The 18,528-nt window shown below is 45.3% G+C and overlaps 2 protein-coding genes across 2 annotated transcripts in view; one reads left to right on the top strand and one right to left on the bottom strand.

Annotated features, from left to right (window-relative positions):
• The window catches only part of VEPH1 (ventricular zone expressed PH domain containing 1), a 77,997-nt gene that overhangs the window by 14,340 nt on the left and 45,129 nt on the right, over positions 1 to 18,528 (top strand). Inside the window, exons 6-7 of the mRNA XM_035566544.2 lie at positions 11,359 to 11,525; positions 13,337 to 13,546. Coding sequence (XP_035422437.1) covers positions 11,359 to 11,525; positions 13,337 to 13,546 — 377 coding nt within the window. The remainder of the gene's footprint in view (positions 1 to 11,358; positions 11,526 to 13,336; positions 13,547 to 18,528) is intronic.
• On the bottom strand, positions 883 to 7,465 carry PTX3 (pentraxin 3). Its single transcript, XM_035566543.1, has 3 exons — positions 6,622 to 7,465; positions 5,699 to 6,229; positions 883 to 2,175 (listed from the first exon to the last, which is right to left on the bottom strand). Exons 1-3 carry the CDS (start codon positions 6,767 to 6,769, stop codon positions 1,562 to 1,564), a joined length of 1,293 nt encoding a protein of 430 aa, XP_035422436.1. The 5' UTR covers positions 6,770 to 7,465; the 3' UTR covers positions 883 to 1,561.

Consider the following 18,528-nt stretch of genomic DNA (forward strand, 5'->3'; position numbering starts at 1 on the left):
AAAGAGGATTTGAGAGTATTTTTGCGCTTGCACAATGTTGGGAAGAAGAGTGTTTTTCTTAACTCTGAAGATGTGTTTTCTGGCTGACATCAGATGAACAGAGGTAACCTTTCATCGTTCTGTACTTCAGGTTATTTGCAGATATTATTTAGTAAGGGCTTTTTACATTTTTATTGCAAGTAGTAGGAGAAATTCCAGCATTCTGAGAAGTTAGTTTTGCCTTAAATACACAGCATTGCCAAAATATTGAAGCAGATTGTGTAACTTCAGCTGCGAAGCATAACCCCCTTGAATGGCATAGTCAAGTGGAAATTACCTTGTCACAGCTTTTTTCTTACTACTTCTGTGTTGCGAAAGGAAGGATTTGGTAGCTGCATTGTGTTCGGGAAAGAACATAGCAGCAACTTTTCAGAGCGTGTCCTTAAGACATCTGTAGAGAGTGAGAAAGAAAATGGGAATAGAGCAGAAAGGTGTGCTGCTTCCAGTGGAAGTAAGAATTGCTTTGAATAAGGCATTTTCCAAGATAACTTGTTCAGAGGCTTCAGCATACATTGAGGAATCCCCTCGGGTTGAAGTGCATTTATCAGTGTCAGCGTTCCTTCTGCACGAGCAACCCTGCCCACGATGGAGAGCTGCTGGAGCAGTAGATCCCTCCACGTGTCAGTGTCCACGGGGGGCTTGTTACCATGACAGATCAGTAAAGCTGGCTTTGCCAAGTGCCTGGAGGTCAGTCCTCTGAGGGGAGGGTCTCTCCATTTGTGTGAGATGTTAATATTTGTTTTTCTCTCTATTAGCAACTAAAACTGAGTGGTTAACAACATGGAAAAATTCCCATTTTCTATTTATTTCAAGAGTTCCAGCTGATGAATGCCATGGAAAATCTTAGTTTAGTAAAGTATCTTTATTTACAGAACAGCTTTACAAAAATAATTTCAATAAAATTATTACAAAGTCAATTTACAGTATAATACAGCTGTGTTTTCTCAGAATGTAACATCGGATTATGATGGTGAATATTACTTTTATATGTTAGGTCAATCCGTGGCATTAAATAATGCTTTAAACAAGAAGCTAGTTTTATTGTAGTCTACAAATTACTAACAACACTTAATAAACAACACGCTTCTTGGCTTTTGTGGTTCCTCTGCACAATTGACATTAGCACTATAAAAACCAACAACTGGAGAAGCCTGGAAGATGTGCGGCTTTGCATCTGTTCTGCGGAGACGTGTAGGAGCTTAGCAGGAACTGTAGGAGTCCGGTTCTGCTCAGTCCACAGTGGCACTCATTTTTATATGTAAGCTAGAGAGACAGCGGTCGTCTGACCTCAGGAATAGCTTTTCCAATGTCAAGCCTTGATGTGTTATTTTCAGTGTTTTGCCAAAACAGCAGGTAGAGATCAAATCCCATCTCCACAATACCTCATTCTGTAAACTTGCAGTGCTAGTCTTACTTGGGAGGTTGGGAGGTGCAGGCTCTTTCAGCTCTGTGTACTTGTATGCATTGGCATTCTGCTCTTAATGAAATACGTTCTCTGCTTCAGAAACTGTTTTACGAGAGTTTAAGAAACATACTGAGCTCCTCCGTATGGCAGAACTTCTGTGACTCCCCACCCGATGATGTTGCCCCTGATACTGCACGCATCTTCTCCGCTCTGCGCTGCTATCTCTTCGGTGCTGAGCACTGTGTCCCACAGGTTAAAGCCTGTTAATTTTCCTGAGAAGGCTAAAGCTTCATCAAATCCACCTCCAACACAGCAGCCATTCTTCTCCTGACCGATCTGCAAAATTCCTCCGTCTGGAACAGTGTGAGCGTCAGCAACGCCCGCGGCAGTGCCTGCGAGTTCACCGTTCACCCACAGGGACGCGGTCCCGTTGTCCGAGCTCCAGGCGCCACAGAGGTGGATCCACTTCCCAGGAACAATTACATTTTTGACAACTAACTTGTGCTGGTCGCTGCCAACAGCAAGCACTGCAGACTCACGGCTGAGATAAAGCTGAATTTCGTATGGATTTTTCTTGGTTCCATAGGAGAAGACAATAGTTTTGTCCAAAACCTCAGTCACTTTGATCCAGATGCAAGCAGTGAAGGAGCGGAGGGTCATTTCAGCAGTTGGATGAACGCTCCCAAAGATCTTTTTTGAACGCATTGGGAATAGAATTGCTGTTTCGCAGCCTGAAAAAGTTAATTAGAAAGATTATGTAAGTAAAGGTTTGTACATGCACAGTTAGGACCCTTGGCATATGCTCACCTCTGGACTTTTCGGAGGGAGCTGTTGGTTTGGCTCATCCTGTGGAATGTAGGGACCCACTTACGGGGTGCTTTGAGGAAGCTAGCAGGTCTGATGGATGAATTTGCTTAGCACTTGGTATGGCAATGAGCCTAGGGGCTAATCATGCTACTTTAACAAGACCCAGCCTTCCCTTCACCATAAAAGTGTATTGCTGTCCTGTAGCATACAAAATGGGCATTTAGTTTTAACGCTGCCTGCCTGTCCTGGCCATGTTATGGTGAAGGGATGGGTTTGCCAATCTATCAGGCTGGAAGTTTTATGTACTGTGACGTTGCTGGGATAGCAGTGTGAAATGCTGCCGGGGCGGTGGCACAGAGCCACAGGATAGCTGTGTCACCAGCAGCTGTAGCGTGTCCTGCTGGGCTGGATACCTGATGACGGTCTTCCGAGTACCAGCAGGGCTCGGTATGTCCGTTCTGTGCAACGCAATACGGTGGAATGGTGCCCGCCAGGAGCTAACCGTGGCCCTGGGGAAGCCCTGTCACCGCAGCCCTCCGTCCGAACTGGGGCAGCGCCGCCGGCACTTGGTCACCTCAGGCCTGAGGGACGAACGGATGTGCTGACGCGTTGCCTGTCAGATTTCTGACGGTGTTTCGGTGCCTATATTTAGGCTCACTTCTGAGGGCAAGGCTTGATCTCGTATGTCCTGTTTCTGGCTCAGGAAATGTCATCGGTTATCGGGGCTGTGATGTGACCCGAGGAGCCCTGCCAGCTCGCTGCGCTCGGAGCAGCACAGGCTGTTTGTTGTTGATGCTGCCCCATAACAGCACGAGCTGAAAATGTGCCTTCCTGAGCCAGCCCTGTTTGGTTACGTCAGCACGAACCCAGGGCTGCACAACTAGCACCTGGGGCGGATTTGTGTTGGATTAACTACGAATAGGATCTTGTACTAAGTAAGATACTTGAGAGCAGTTTCAGATCCTCGCTGGTTCCCCTGTCCTTTGCAAACGCGTGCCTATGTCCTGGCGATTTCCTGCAGCTGGTCTCAGGCAGCATCCTCCAGCAGCAGAGTGGGACGGGCTGCTGGAAAGCACGAGCGGGGAGTGTTGGCAGAAGCATGCAGAGATGTATTTTTTGCTTTTTTATCAGTTCCTTTTCTGACCCTGGCTTTAGGGCTGTTGGTAACTCTTGCACTGGTTAGTTGTTTCTCATGTTTCCAATATTTAGTATCTTTAAAGCAGTTTCCCTTCCCTCTCCAATTTATCAATATGTTGTAATAGAAGCTAGATTATTAAAGCTATTAACAAGAATTCACGGTTATTAGAGAAGTGTCTGATGATTACTAAACACAAGACATTCTTGGCATTCTAACGTGCTGTTCCCTGGTCCTTAGGTACAACTCAGTACGCTAAGTGGGAGAGGGAAAAGCAGCCCCCTTCTATAATTAAGCTGGTTCATTTCCTGTTTAAACAAGCTAGAGGATCTAAAATGTCTAAAACGTGCGTGGAAATTTCAGCCTCAGTGCATGAAGGACTCTTTGTGTCCTTCTGGATAGTGCTGCTGTGTTATTTCATAGACTGCTTCCTTTAAACTTTGGGCGGATTTTACATTTCTTCATTCTTTTTTTTTTTTTTTTTTGAGAGAGAGATTTGAGGGGCAGCAAGCAACTGTTGGGGATGCTCCTTAAAATGCTTCTTATGAATGCTATTGTGAAATGGCTTTTAATGAGCAAGCTTTCTGGCTTTATTGTCAAGGAGTAAACAAAATTAAAAACAGCCTCGCTGAAGAACAAAAAGTGTGATTTGAAAATCCCTCAAGAGTGTCTGGCAGTAATTCAAGATGGGAGAAATTAAAGTCAGTTGCTAAAAATTCCCTTGAAAAAAAATATCCAGGGAGGGAGACCCTGGAAGTACTTAAAATGTGTCCTTTAAATTAAGAAAGGAAAAAAAAAACAAAATGCTTTCTATAAAATCGTGTAGGAACTAGTGGAAATACTCTGAATTTCCAGTGCTGAGTCTGGGATCTTTAAAGCTGAGCGAGTTTTTTTTACTCTCACCCAGCGCACAGTAACTGACTGCAAGGCTGGCCGTGTTACAGGGGAGATAAAGGGTGAGATCATGCTTTTTGGAAGGCGAGATTCATGTGTTGGGGGAGGGAGGGGAGGAGGAATGTGCTGTAAGAGCTACTTCCAGGACATGCAGATTACCAAAATATTACAGTAAAGAAGTAAAAGCAATTTACTTACAAAGCTGAATTAATGTTCTCCATTAAAGGATAGATTTGTTGGATTGTAAAATGCTTTGTTATAAACTATTGTTGTGCTTGCAGCGTAACAGGCTCGTGTAAGTTGTTGTTGGTTTTTGCAGCTGCAAAAAGCACACTTTGCTCACCTGTGTAAGAGCTCATGCTGGTGGCATTGCTAACGGCTCACTGCCAAGGCTGGTGTAACCACCCAACTCCCTATTCACACGGGTGGGATTCTGTGAGTGTAGGTTTCTGTGTGTTTTGTGTTTTCTATACTACCGTAAAACTTTTGTTTGTGGAATATGTGATCATCAAAGATATGTCAGCTCTTAGAAAACATGCAGCACCAGTTATCCAGTAGGCAGAGTTACATTCAACGTGGTTACGCTGTGCATGCAGCAACTTTGCACCCACACCCTTTAGGTAGGGGTTTGCTCTGCCATACCTAAGGTGTCATAGCTACTTCTGCTGGGTGACACATTACAGTGCACAGAAAAACGGCAATGAATTTTGAGATACAAGCTCATCTTTCTATGGCTACCTTGCTTGCTCACCAGTACCAACGTTTTTGGAAGAAAAAATTAGTGTGTCAGTTCTGCTGTGTTACTTGCAGGTTTTCTTGCTTGGGGAAGGCATTCTGTCCTGACAGTTGCGTGCAGTGACCGTGCCCTCCCTGCTGCAGGAAGCATGCGTAGCTGTGGCTGGTTGGCACCAGCAGCACGTCCTCTGCCCTGGCTCTGCTCTTGGGCATCAGAGCTGGTGAGGAGGAGGCAGTGCTTAGCTCAGGAGGAAGGAGGATTGGGTACATGCAGGAGGAGGACAGGAGCATTAGTGACTAGCGAGTATATGTGGGAGTTACCAGCTGGGAAGGTAAAAGGTGAGAGAATATATTTTGTATGTTTAAAATATGTTTGTTGCTCTTTGGCAGCTGCTTTGATCTAGGAGAGCCTCCAGGAGGTGGGATCCTAGCTGGGTGGCTGCTTTGCCCTGTGTAAGGACTTTGATTAAACCCTGCTTTGATCCCTTCTTTGAAAAGCTCAACGCCTCTTTTTTCAAGAACACTTACTGGGTTTCCTCCCTGTATCTGCAGAGTGCTCAGAGCTTCTGGGCTATTCATAAGACTGCTTTGGAGTACTATGTGGAGGTAAATGTTTATAGGATGTCTGCTTTGACAGGCCAACCAAAGAGCTCACCAGTAAAGAATAACGTGTGTGGACTTACCTGCTGGCAGCAAGTGCTGAGCTGCCCATTTCTGCGATGCCTTCAGTTCAGCTCTCATCTGCTGTAGCTCTTTCCACAGAGAGTTCAAAATGAGGTTGTCTTCTCTGCTGGGACTGAATTTGTCCTGCTGAAAAGCTGTTTCTTGAGCCTCCGCCTCAGATCTTCTCAGGCAAGCGCTCTCCAGACGGCTGAGTCTGTTGGACACGTTGTGGCTCAGTAACAGAACGTGCTCGAGAAGCTTTCCTTGCTGGGACTCGTGAAGCCCCTTGGCTTCTTCACCTTGGTCACTGCTCCTCACAAGTGCCTGCTCTACCTGTGAGATGACGTGGGCAGTGACTTTCTCGACCGCAGTGCTGAAGGTGCCAGCGAGGCTGGCAGCGAGCTGGCTCAGTTCTGCTCTAAGCGTCTGCAGGTCCACCTTCAGGATGTCGTCCATTGTCTGCAGCATCATGTTCTCCTTCATCTGCGAGTTCTCGAGCATGATGAAGAGCTTGTCCCACTCGGTGTGCTCTCGCTGGCAGTCACACGAAGCTGGAATGCAAGATGCAGATGCACTTATGGTTTTAAAAAGAAGGGGTATTTAACAAAATCTGGCTCTGCACAAGGCTTATGCGCTCCAGTCTGCCAGTTCATTTCCTTCTGTATCAAAATGGGAAGGTAAGGCAGTGTGTATTAGAGCAATTCTAAAACTGTCAACCCCACTCTTCTGCAGGAAAACAGGAACAATAGCGTAAAGCAAATTTCCAAGGCACGCTATCCAAGTACTGTAGCGTTTGCTGTTCACAATAATCTACTGGTAAGAGCACATGCTTCTTCCTCTTAAAATGAATAAATTTTTGTAACAATTGGTACAAGAGCAAGCAACAAAGAATGCAATACTGCACTTAACAGAAATTTAGTTTAAATCTACTTAATCTACTTACTTTCCTCAGTCCCAAGAACCGGACCTTCGATTTCGTTATCCAGATTCACATACATGAGATCATAGTCGTCATCTTCATCCAGAACAGAAACAGAAGCCCTGAAAACACAGAACAGCGTAAGCAGAGAAAGCACTCCTTGAGGCAGCATTCTCCAGCTGCTTCCTGAAAATAGCTGAGCTGTCTGGAGCTAAAGTCGAAGTCAGACTTCAGCGGAGATGAGACTGCGAGTGAGCCGCGGCGAGCCCCTAATAAATGCTCCGAGTGTCTCAGCTTGAATGAATGAGCGATGCTAGTGCCAGTGTTGTAATAAGAGCACTTCTGGTTGTTGGTTTTGGCGGCGAGGCGAAGGGGGCGTGCAGCTTGCTCAATCGCAGCCTTCCAGGTTTGCGCTGGGGGGAGAAGGACTGCCTCATGGAGGGGAAGGAATGGGGAAAGCTGCTCTTGCGAGCTGCCACTTCCCCTCCGAGAGCAGATTGCCGTAACATGCAGCGAAGTGAGGGTGAGAGCGGGGGATGAAATCACTCAGAGATCGCTGCCTAAAAGCCCAGGCTGCATCACTCATGCCATTTTGTGTCCTTTGTGGAAAGGAAAATGTTCTCTGCAAACTCATTTTGCAGTTGGTATGTGCCAGGGCTCTGGAGGGGACTGGTAGAGAAATAAATATATCTGCAACTGGTTTAGATACATATGTACAGTTTCACCTAGATCTTGTAACTTTTTTTGATAGTTTTTTATTTAAAAACTTCTCTTATACTGGTAGTTTGCTGCCTTAAACAGTAAAGGAGAACATGTGAAAAAAATAAAGACAGCTTGCTAGGGTTTTACTTTTTCTAGTCCTAATTACCAGTAATAGCTTTGTAACTGGTGGATAAGGCATTACTGCTAGTATCTTGTTTCAGGAGCCCATAGGTTAGCAGCTGCAGGATGAGAGCTGTTTCTCTTCGCTTGGAAACAACAAAACAAGGGACTCGTGGGTTAGATGTTAAACCAGTGACAAGTAGTATTGTTGTTGGTGTTGACTCACTTAAGCTCTGGCAAGCTTATCAGTTTAATGGGCCCTTGATTATTGCAGAATTGAGATTAAGGGTAACATACTGATGGTAGAAGTTACACATTGGATATAAATATTTAGAAAACTGAGGGGAAAAACCCTACATAACCGCACTCAGCGTGCAGTCTGCGTTCCCCTGCTGCTTGGGACTCTCAGGCCCAGCCCCTCAGCGCTGCACACAGCGGTGGCAGGGAGGGCCCCGCGCTCCCCCCCCACAGCTTCCTCGCCCTGCTCCATCACCGGGGCTTCTGATCAGGGGCAGGAGGTGTGGGGAGGTAGCACGGAGGTGCGCATGGCCTCAGCACACCTCTGGGAGCGGCACAGGGCTGCCCAGAGCCCGGCACTGCTGAGCTTGATGTCAAGCTCCCCGCGCTGCTGGCCCTGTCACGGTGCCTTTCCTCTGCACCACACATCTGGCTGTTCCACAGCGTGCGGGTGGCTCCTGCCACAGCGGGGCCTCCGGCTGCTCTCCTGCTACCTGAAATAAATGGTAACGTTGGCACAGTGTCCTGCAAAGCCCAACGGTTTGGTAAAGCAGAGGTGAACATTTTCAGAGTTCTCTGCCCAGGTTGGGACACCCAGGGAAAGCAGTGCTCTTGGTGCACGTGCTTTTCCCAGAGTACTCCTCCCGGAGTGAAGGCCAGAACAGGGCTGTACGTTCACACAGCACTGCCAGCCTCGTTTCCACAGCGCTGCTGGTTTGGGCTGTGGATGGGGCAGAGCTGGGACAGAGCACGTGGCTGCCTTTGCCACTCCTTGTGCATGCAGGGGATCGGCCAACGTGCGTGCGGCATGGTCCTGGGGCTGTGGCTGCTGCTGGTGTACGTGCCTCTGCCCTGCCTGACTTGCAGCCAGCCTGGCTCAGCCATCGGATGTCCCCAACTGTACGTTAGTTTCTGCCTGAGTTGCATAATTCCCAGTGTGTGGTCTGCTTGGAACGTCTGAGCAAGTCTAATCTGGAAAGCATTGGGGATAAGGGTGGTAGGGAAGGAAGAGGGAGAGAAGGTAATTAAGGAGCTGAGCACAATGTTTTTCCGTTCTCGGACAGCAAATGTGCTTTTCAGGCTCTTGGTTTAGGCTGAGCGAGATGAAGCAGGATGGAGCAAAGTGAATTAGTTGGGAGTGGGCAGAGCATCGCCTCTGACTGAGCTCTGAGAATGCAAAAGGTTGGTGAGCTGCACGTGGGGAAATTGCTTAGAAACTGGGAAGGTATGGCAAATGGCAACGGTGCTCAGAGCTGGCTGGAAACATGCAGACAGGAGAAAGTAGTGAATTGGGTCATGCTTTATGACCTTTCCTAAGTTATACAAAGAACAGGCACAAACTGTGGTGTCTGCTTGGATGGTTTACAGGTTGGTATATGGGGGTTGTTCAATTAAAAAGGATTCCGTGTCAGTGAGGTCACATAAACATCACTCCAAAATGATGGGCTAGCTTCTAATTTGCCCTTTTTTTTCATTTATCCTGGTTAGTGGATATAAAGGCAGTAATGTTTGCTGCGTGGTGACTGGATGAGCTGCCCAAGTTTACTTTTGTACAAAGTACTTTTGTTCAGAGAAGTTTCATAACTGCAATCCATCATGTCATGGCAAATTACACCACCTCCTCTAATGCATCCAATAGTTAAAATGGAGGTTTTCTCAGGGTGAATAATTAGTCTTAGTTTCCAGGTATCTTCCTACCGGTGATATTCTGGCTTAGGCAATGGCGAATCTCAGGCTAGTGGCTGTCTTTCTTCATTTAGAGCTGCTACTTCTTGTTTTTCTGTTGAATCATTTCCCTCCATACTTACAACCAAGAATTTTGCCTGTCCAGGAACAAGGAAATTTCATCTTTTGCAGTTGTTACCATTGCTGAAAATTTGACTGGAGCTTAAGGGGTCTGTTCTGCATGGGCAGAAAGCTTCCAGTGGAAACTAAACATGCGCAAGTACAAAGAAAGGGCTTAATTCAGTAAGCACGAAATTATCCAGAGAACAAGAAATTTTTCAGTACATTTGGTTACAAGACTGTTCAATTTCAAACTCAGATGTGAGTCTAGAAAACTTCAAGTAAATCGATCTTAACATTTTAGTTTTAGCCGTGGGCGAATTGGTGCTTTGATGGCTGTGTTTAACTGCACTGCTCACAACCACTGCTTTTCCTGGTGCTCAGCTGCTGCTGCTGTCCTGGGTAGTTTAAAAATTATAAAATAAAATCTATAAGCTGCGTGTGCAGGTCAAAGGCATTTTCAAAAGAACCTCTGTCACTTAGGAGCATGAGTCCCATGGTAAGTTAGTGACTCTTGTGCCCCTCAATTTTTTTACATGCTGGTAGCATCAGGAAGAGATGTGCACGAAGGTATGGATAGAAAGTGGCCAGAGCTGAACTGCTTGCTAATCTGTTTGGGGTAATCCATCAGCAAATACCCTTCGTTTGCAACTGGCCTTTGTGCTTTATTTGTAGAACAGAACGAGACATAAATTCTTCATGTCCACGGGAATTGAGGTGGGGTCTGAACCTCGTTGTTAGCCCTGCCTTCGGGAAAAAGCCAACAACTCTTCAAGCAGAATAAATGCTTCAGGATAGGATGCAGAAGTGAGGCTGGATAAGCAGTGTGGAGGCACTCCTCCGAAGCATAAGGACCCCTTAAGGATCATTACATACTGCTTTGCCTAAAAGTTTTGAGTCTGCAATGAGCTTCATTTTATTTACTTGCCTCAGGGGCGATGTTGTAAGACCTAACAGTGTCTTGGGCTGCTCTTTCTGTATCTGGCACGAGCATGATGCGATCAAGTCTGACCCATATATCCTCTTTCTACCATCCGTGAATTGACCTGCTTATCTTCCAAAATTATAAGGCTTGGATTTAAGTGGGAGAAAAAGCAGCAGGCCAGAGTGCTAGTTCCTCTTGGAAACCAAATCCGAAGAGACCTTAAGGACTTTCAAGGGTTTACAAAAAGAAGCCATACTGCACTGCAATAGGCAGATGTTTTCCATATGTTGTTCAAGTGAAACTTAAATATATTGAGGCAGGCATGTACAGCGATGTGAAGTTATATATTTTGGTATGAGCCTGGGCTTCAAATTGAATTATGCACAGACATCTTAAGAAAATGTGTGAGAGAGGGTTTTGCATATCTGTGTCTGTCTGCAGTTGACTCTCTCTGGCTTCTTTCTATTCCTGGAAATGGCATCCTTAACTATTTATGTTCAAATTTACTGTCATGCACATTTAGTTCTCTTAATAACTAACTATTCTTTCCATATGCTGGTTACTTAATTTGAAAGCCTTAATCTCAACAAAGGAGAAATAGAGCTTTTATGTGCTTTCTAGCTTTTTTTTTTAGTTATTAATTTAAATCACACTTTGTGGAGTCCTAGACCAATTTATCATCCAAACCTGAAAGCTCGTTAAGTGGCCTTCTCATGGTATTGTACTTGAGACTGAAAATTATAATAAATAGGAAATACTTTTTTTACACATACATTGTTATACCTGCAGTAATTCATTCTATTCAGATAATTTATTGCGCTTCCTGGCACACTACATGATTTCCTACAGTGAATTTTACACCTCCCTGGTTCTGTACTTATGGATCTTAAAAACTGGTGTCTCCAGGTGTGTGCTGATTTTCCAGCGTGCTCCCTAGCTGTAGGGGACTGACATACAGTAAGTCACCGGCCTCTTGTTTGCTCTGTTCTCAGGGAACTCAATGCTGCTGCGTGTCCTGCCTTCCCTGTACGAGAAGCAACCACAGCCGATAAACCTCCATCTGAGGGAGCTGGTGGCCCTGCTGGCTCAGCTGCACCAAGCCGAACAGCACCACCTCCTCAGGCTCCTCCAGGTCGTGGCGAGGAAGAAAGAACTTGGGGTAAAACTGCATTTGGAATATCTCACTGCTAAATGTTGCACCCCCTTTTGGGGGAGGTTATTTGTTTCACGTGGCTTGGCAAAGTGTGTCTGCTAGCTGCTCTCAGAACAGTAAGAGTCCCGTAACATGCATGGCAGTGCTTTCCTGTGATTTTCCTATGGATTTCCCTGTGAATTCTTTAATTCCATTTTAAATTCTCCATCTGATCATAAAGAGGACGTAACAGTGACTCCGTTGGACCAAAAAGGTTGTGTTAAACCAGAACTGTTTTCTACTTTTTTGGCTCTTGCTCCATGAGCTGAGCATTAATGCCCATAACTACATTTCTGTTGGAATATGTGAGCTGCGTTAAGTAATATATCAAGGAAAACTAAAATGAGTTAGGAACTGATTAAGAGTGAACTGGAGATTAACTGAGGCAAAGCATCCCGTGCTTTGAAAATTCTAGGGCAGCACCCAGCACATTCAAACAAGACACAAAGCTACCTGCTTTGTAAATTTATGGAATCTATCAAATCTTTGCAAAACAGGAATCAGCAGTAGTTAATATCTTCCTCCAGATAGCCAAGGAAACTTTACCATGATACCCTGTCACAGATGAAATAGGGCTGCTTTTGGAAGTAGGAGAGTCGTCAGCCGAAGGGCCCTGTGCTGCACTGCTGGCTACGCTGAGGCTCCACGCTGGAGCCGACGCGTCTGAGGTTGCTTTGTGCAACTGTCAGGTGCTTGCTGTAAGTGTGTGGAGATGCTGCGCTGGTGAAAAGTAGATGTATAAGCCAAAAAATGTGCGAGTGAGCACTTGGAGCATCTTCCCAAATCCTAGGAAGTTGGTGGAAAGCCTCCCTTTGGCTTCAGCAGCTGTTGGACCAGTCTGTCATAATAGCATGCAAGTCTTTAGTCATGAGCCTTAATAGCTTTAAAGTATTTCATGTTTGTGCAGTGCTTTGTGTCTATGCCACACACTCCATAAATCCAAAGTGTTGTCATTTACCACTGTTAGCAATTTATTCAGTCATGTACCTGCAATATTTTGGCAGAGCCATTGGTAACAACTTGCTAAAACTGATTGCCCACTTGAGAAAAAAAGTCACTTTATGCCCTCATTCTGTGCTGTAATGTGTTTTACATGCACGCAGGAGTTTCACAGTCGGAAGTGTGTTAGTATACACGTAGACATGCATTAGTATACATGTAAAATAATCATTCAGTAGGTGGTTGAGTACACTGCATCCTGTTTGTAAGGTGTTCTGAAGGACTGGACCTTCAACCTCTTGAAAAGTGTGTTGTAAGAAATGACAACTTGCCTGCAGCATTTCTGTGCAGCTAGGATCTTGCCCCTTATTTTTAGTTTTGTACCAGCTATTAACCTTGTCAAGTTATTTAGTTGCTGGGGGAAATCAAAAATTTCTGCTAGTACTTAAATTTACTGTATCGCTGGGGAAGACTAAGATGACCTATGTGGTTTTAATCCATAAAGTATAGAACTGGCCCAGAGCAAAGGAAATATTTGGTGAGGGTTTTTTTGCCTTTTTTTAAACAATTGAGTATTTCCTTACTTAAATATGCATAACTGCAATATTTCAAGGCTACAGCATACCCTTGTTCCATATGTTGAGCTGAACTTCTGTTGACCTCAGCAATAGCTTTGTGCAAAGGTCAACAAAGGTGGAAAACTATTGTGCTAAATCAAAGTCTGGCATTTTAGTTCTATCCTAGTTCTATCCCTCCAACGCACAATGCCTCTTTTGGTTATATGTATTCACAATTCACAAATATATTCACAATCTTTGTCATTTTGTTTTTTTAAATAGGTGCTGAAAGAGTGTATTCCGTGCCTACTGGGACACTTACAAGACCCTAGCCATAGCGATGCTATTCTAAACATACTTGTAGAAATATCTGGCTATGACCCGGTAGCCTTAGCTGCTTTTCTTCCGAAGCTAAAAGAAATTGGTGAGAGTTTTCCAAGTTTGATTGGGCAAACGGCAAAGATCTTTGGAGCTGTTGGACATATTGATGAGGTAAGCTTGAAAACAAAAGTTGGTTGGTTCGGGGGATGGCTCTGTGTGTGCGTGTGTGTGTGCGTGTGCTCGTTTGTACAACATTTAACAAAAGAAACAAAGCAATATACATAAGTATTCCAAACTAGGTATTGCAAACCCTGGGTATGATACTGAATTTTAGATGCATGTAGTCTTCAGGAACATTGCAATCATGCAGTGAAATGTGAACTCCCTAATATAGTGTAATCCAGCTATTTTGCATTTGTAGGGAAATATGAACTCCCCAATACAGTGTAATCCAGCTATTTTGCATTTGTAGCCATAGTTAATTGAATACTTCTGACAAATGTCTTTATAAGGAAAGTGCCCGGCAGTGATGCTGGACTCAGGCCTCATCACCAGAACATTTTCACTGTTAACTTGGTTTGGGACCTGACCCAGTGGGAACATTTTGCCTTAAAAGGATTTAAAGCCACAAACTCCTAAAATTGTTTCATGAGTTTCGTGACAGAGTAACACGTCTACACTGGAGTTTTTCTTCTGCCATAAATGTGCAGTCTGGACGTAGAAACGATGCTCACCTGCTCCAGGTGCTACGAACAGGCTCAGTGTGCTACACACACCGCCGAGCAGCTCTCAGGTCCCAGCCCCTTGCCCTCCCCAAGCCCCTAGCTCCCCATGGCCCCAGCTGTGAGGGATGCTGCTGACGAAGCACCGCTGTTTGCCTTGTCCCACCGGGACTGGGAAATGCCGTCGACCCTGCTGCCATCCCCAGCTCCTAAAAATGCAGCCTGAGGGAGACAACCACTGCGAACGTGCAAATTACCCGACTGCTCAAGACTTTGAGTGCCCTGAGGACACCAAGCTAGCTAGACTCGTTTATGATAACTGTGATTTTTAATACAACTTTTGTTTTCATTCCTGGTTATAAGCTTATGTGTCTTTCACCGCTAATAATAGACATTTTCCCTCTGCCTCAAATCACGGTTCTGTGAAGGTAAAAATAATGTTCTGCTGAGTTCATGGAGCTCCTGCTAAATAATTCAAACTTTCATGGCTGTGATAAAACTTGATTATATAGCCAGAAAATGAATAGTAAGTAATAAATCTGTTTGCCGAAGTTTGGTACTGATGCTGCCATACAGTAACCTGGGTAATTTTATTTTGGCAGAGGTGAATCCTTGTAGTTTCCTTGTCCTATCAGTGATCCTTGCACCAAATCAACTGGAGTTTGTCTCCATAAAGGCTGGAGAAGTTGGTCCTGTGTATATGGATTGGGCTCGCGGACTATCTTAAAGGTTTTAAAGCCTCCCCAGGAGGTGGGGTCCTGCCTGGGGGCCCAGGGGCTCATGGGCTGGGGACACGTGGCACAACGCAGGGCAATGTTGTGGCGTTCTGCACAGACTCGCTCACGTGTTGTGTGGCTGCAGCTTCCAGCATGAACGAAATTGGTTGTTCTCTCCTTATGTATGTAGATCACCCCAGTAAAATTTACCTTGCTGAGAACTGCAGCAGGCAGTGTTTATTTCTGCATGCAGTACTTCAGAGTTAAGAACTCCTAAAAGTTTTACAGCTCATAACTGGTTAATCTGTGAAAGAGCACAGCTGGGATTAGGACTCGAGGATTTAATTCTGGTTCTGTGTTTTAGCATGATGAACCAGCTCTTCCATGCAAATGTCTGAGGCAGCCTTTCTGCTGTGTTCCCCTTCTTAAAAGGGGCAGAATTTATTTTGTCTTTATTTACTTATTCATTGATTTATAGCAAGAACAAGCAAGCAGCCACCTGGATGTGTTGTGCTTTGTGTATTATTGGAAATGACAGACTACTGTAAAGTTTACAAAGAAACAATTTGCAGAACACGTTCTTATATTTTTTTAATCCCTGGGCTTCTGCAGATACATGTAACATCCAACTTTTACATGCACGGCCTGGGCCAAACCTGCACAGAATAATTAATCTCCAGTCTTGTAAGTGTCAGGTAACCGCCGTGCTGCCCCATGCCGTACGCCTGATGTGTCCGAGGGGCTGCAGGCTGCTGAAAGCCGTGGCTACATTCCAGCCCAGCTCCATGCCACGAGCAGTGCTTGCTTGGAGAGGTGGGCGCACGCTTGGCTTGGTTGTGTGGGCTCTGCTTTAGTGGCACCCAGGAGACTTTTGACCAAAAAACATTTCTAAAAGCGACATGCATGTGGTAGAGGTGAACTCTCCAGTGTGAGACAGCTGGCTCCTCTAGTCTCCTGGGTTTGCTTTCTAAAGAGATGTCCAAATGTGTTTGGTTTTTTTTTTGTATGGTTTTTGCATCCTCTGGCGTGGGACATGGTCTGCTTCCCTGCGTCGCCTGCTCGGGTTCACCTGACGGCTTCCCTTTTCCTTCAGCGTTGCAGCTGAGGGTCTTTCTCACACCTTCTCCTTGCGACTTTTGTCTTTTATCTTATTTAATTTATTTTTTATATTTTAGGGAACTCGAGTGCTTTGTGTTCCACAGTTTTCTGGGGGTATGAGGAGCTATTTGGAGGGCCATTCACTGGTCCAGGGTTTGCAGGAGACCAGACAGTGACCGAAGGGTCCCTGCCACTCTCACCTGTTCAGAAACACACAGATCTCATTCTCCCCATAAAGCTTTCTTTTCTTGCTTTACTCTGGCTGTTCCTGTTGCAGATTTTTGTCCCCACCCTACCGTCAGCAAAGGGATGGGCGCTGTCTGTGGGTGCTCCCGTGCAGATTGGGCGCCTTGAAAGAGGGGAGGAGAGAAGCCTTTGTGAGTGCCCCATGAAATTCACGGATGTGCGAGGCATCGCTCGCGGCAGTGTGGACACCCAGCCTGTGATACAATAGCAGAAACACATCTGGCATCATAAAAGCTGGGCCGATCGTAAAGGTTCAGCAGATAAAAATGGGTCTACCCAAAAGAAATTGTTCAAGTAACACTGATCTAAGAGGAACTGCTCGGTTACGAGCATTACTGCAGCCAGCTAATTTATGTAGGCCCGGCAGAAATGTGTGAGCAGCACAGCGGTCCCCGCATGCCCGTGCGTGCTGATGGGGTCCCTTATCTTGGCCGTGCCTTCCTGAACACGTCTGCGGTCGCTTCGCCCCCTCCCATTTCCTGCGACGGGGCTGTGCTGCAGATGCACCGCGAGCTGCTGCTCGCAGACGGGACCCTGCACCAGCAACCCCTTGCTGGCCGAGCAAAGCAAGCGAGAAACAAAATGATAACGGCGGTGTTGGAACTTTATTTGTTGGTGTTTTATTTCACTGGGCGGTTTACTGGGTGAAAAGAGGTGGCAAGGGTTGAGGGTTGGCCCTTCGTAATACAGATTGCAAACGTGAGCAGAAAATGTCTTCTGCTGGCTTCTAGAAGCGAGCTCTCGTGCTTTTCCTGAGCTGCTCTCTCCCCCTTGGCAGCTCAGGCAGACCCCTGGGGAGATGAGAGGTTTGGCTGGGAACGGATCCCTTTATTTTAGAGGTCCCCCTTGTTTATGCACACCGCTTCCCCTGATGTCAGGGGGAGTCTCACGGGTGAAGCTGCGATCAGAACGTGTCCCTTGACCAGCAATTTGTGCAAAGCAAAACACCATCAGCACGAATCAGCTGGATATGTAGTTCCTGAAATATATATATATATATATATATATATATATATATATATATATATGTATTAAGATGTTTTGGACAAACTGGAAGTTGCAGTTTCTTCTGAAATCATTGTGGTCTCTTTTGTAGTCCCTTGAGTCTGATTTTAAGAAAAAGCAAACTCTGTTGCCACACCTTGTTGCCTGTATTTCAGATCTTCACCTACTGGCAGAGGTAACGCCGTAAAACGCGAGATAAGCTTACGATAAAGCACATGAATACAGAAAACAAGCACAGTTGAAATAACAATGGGTTATGTATGTCCAAACAGACTTTCTGAATATTTTGGGGTAAAAATTGCGGTGGAGATAATAACTGCTTTCATGTTGAGCTATTTTGCTGTAATTTTGTTTTGTGTAACAGTTCCATATTATATTACTCACTGGAGTTTATTGTTCTTTTACCTCACTCCAGGCGAGTAGCAGCATTTCAGCGTGGCTGGAGACATTCCAGCTGGATCAAAGTGACATGAAAAGGGTCACAACTTCTCTTCGAGCTGCGTCTGCTGCACAGTTTGTTTAGGAAACAAAAATGTGTTTTAAATGTTAATTGAGCCTATGTTTATCTCTTGGAGGGAGGAATGTCTTCCAAATAAGCTAGTGAATATTTACCAAAAAGTCAGCCCCTTTCAAACCATTGAGAAAAAGGCCCGTTCTGTCACACCAGCCCAGCCCGCCTGAAGAAGTAGCCGTAGTTGTTCTACATACAGCTGAGGGGAAGCAATTTGTCCGATAAGCTGTGCTCATTTATCTCTGTCATGGCACGGCGTAGCCGATCTCCTTTTGTTTGAAAGAAGTCGACTTTTCCTTCAAAAAGTGTCTCAGCCGTGATACTTGGGCAACGCTCTGCCAAAGTCTCCCATGTATTTTTATGACCTAGCTATACTTGGAATTAAACCTCCAGCACTGTTTTTTCTCCTGTTACACAGTCCCAGAAGAATTTGGAGTTTTTTTCTGAAATCTTAGGCAATAACGCTATTGCCCTGCAGTGCTGGGAGGATGTATATGGCACGCAGCTTCCCCTCCTTTTCTGCTAATACTTGGGAAGAAGAGATTTAGTGCTTTTTTTTTTTTCCCTAAAGTGCTTCTGCTTGCATTTCAGCACAGGTTCTAACAGCAAAACATCTCCAGGTTTCTGTAACGATCTGCTGAGTGTGGAGTGGGTTTCGCTAAGGGGAGCCGTGCGCTGGTATCCCAGCGGAGGATCCGATATGAGCTCTGAGTTAATTGCTTCTCTCTTTGCTGCTTTTACCACTTAGGTATTTTTAGGGTTGTGGAACCTTATACACCTAGAACAATTATAACAAAACAAAGAAACCCTCATGCATTTCTTTGCCGTCAGGGTTTGTGTTTTAGTGTGAGAACT

Source organism: Cygnus atratus, chromosome 9 (assembly GCF_013377495.2).
Source record: "Cygnus atratus isolate AKBS03 ecotype Queensland, Australia chromosome 9, CAtr_DNAZoo_HiC_assembly, whole genome shotgun sequence".
NCBI lineage: Eukaryota > Metazoa > Chordata > Aves > Anseriformes > Anatidae > Cygnus > Cygnus atratus.

What these genes read in the sequence shown, in the direction of transcription:
- PTX3 (XM_035566543.1), bottom strand. Translation starts at nt 6,769, where the DNA reads ATGCTGCCTCAAGGAGTGCTTTCTCTGCTTACGCTGTTCTGTGTTTTC. An exon ending in GGTTCTTGGGACTGAGGAAA is followed by an intron (nt 6,230 to 6,621) that starts GTAAGTAGATTA and finishes CTTGCATTCCAG; the next exon opens with CTTCGTGTGACTGCCAGCGA. An exon ending in TCAGCACTTGCTGCCAGCAG is followed by an intron (nt 2,176 to 5,698) that starts GTAAGTCCACAC and finishes TAACTTTTTCAG; the next exon opens with GCTGCGAAACAGCAATTCTA.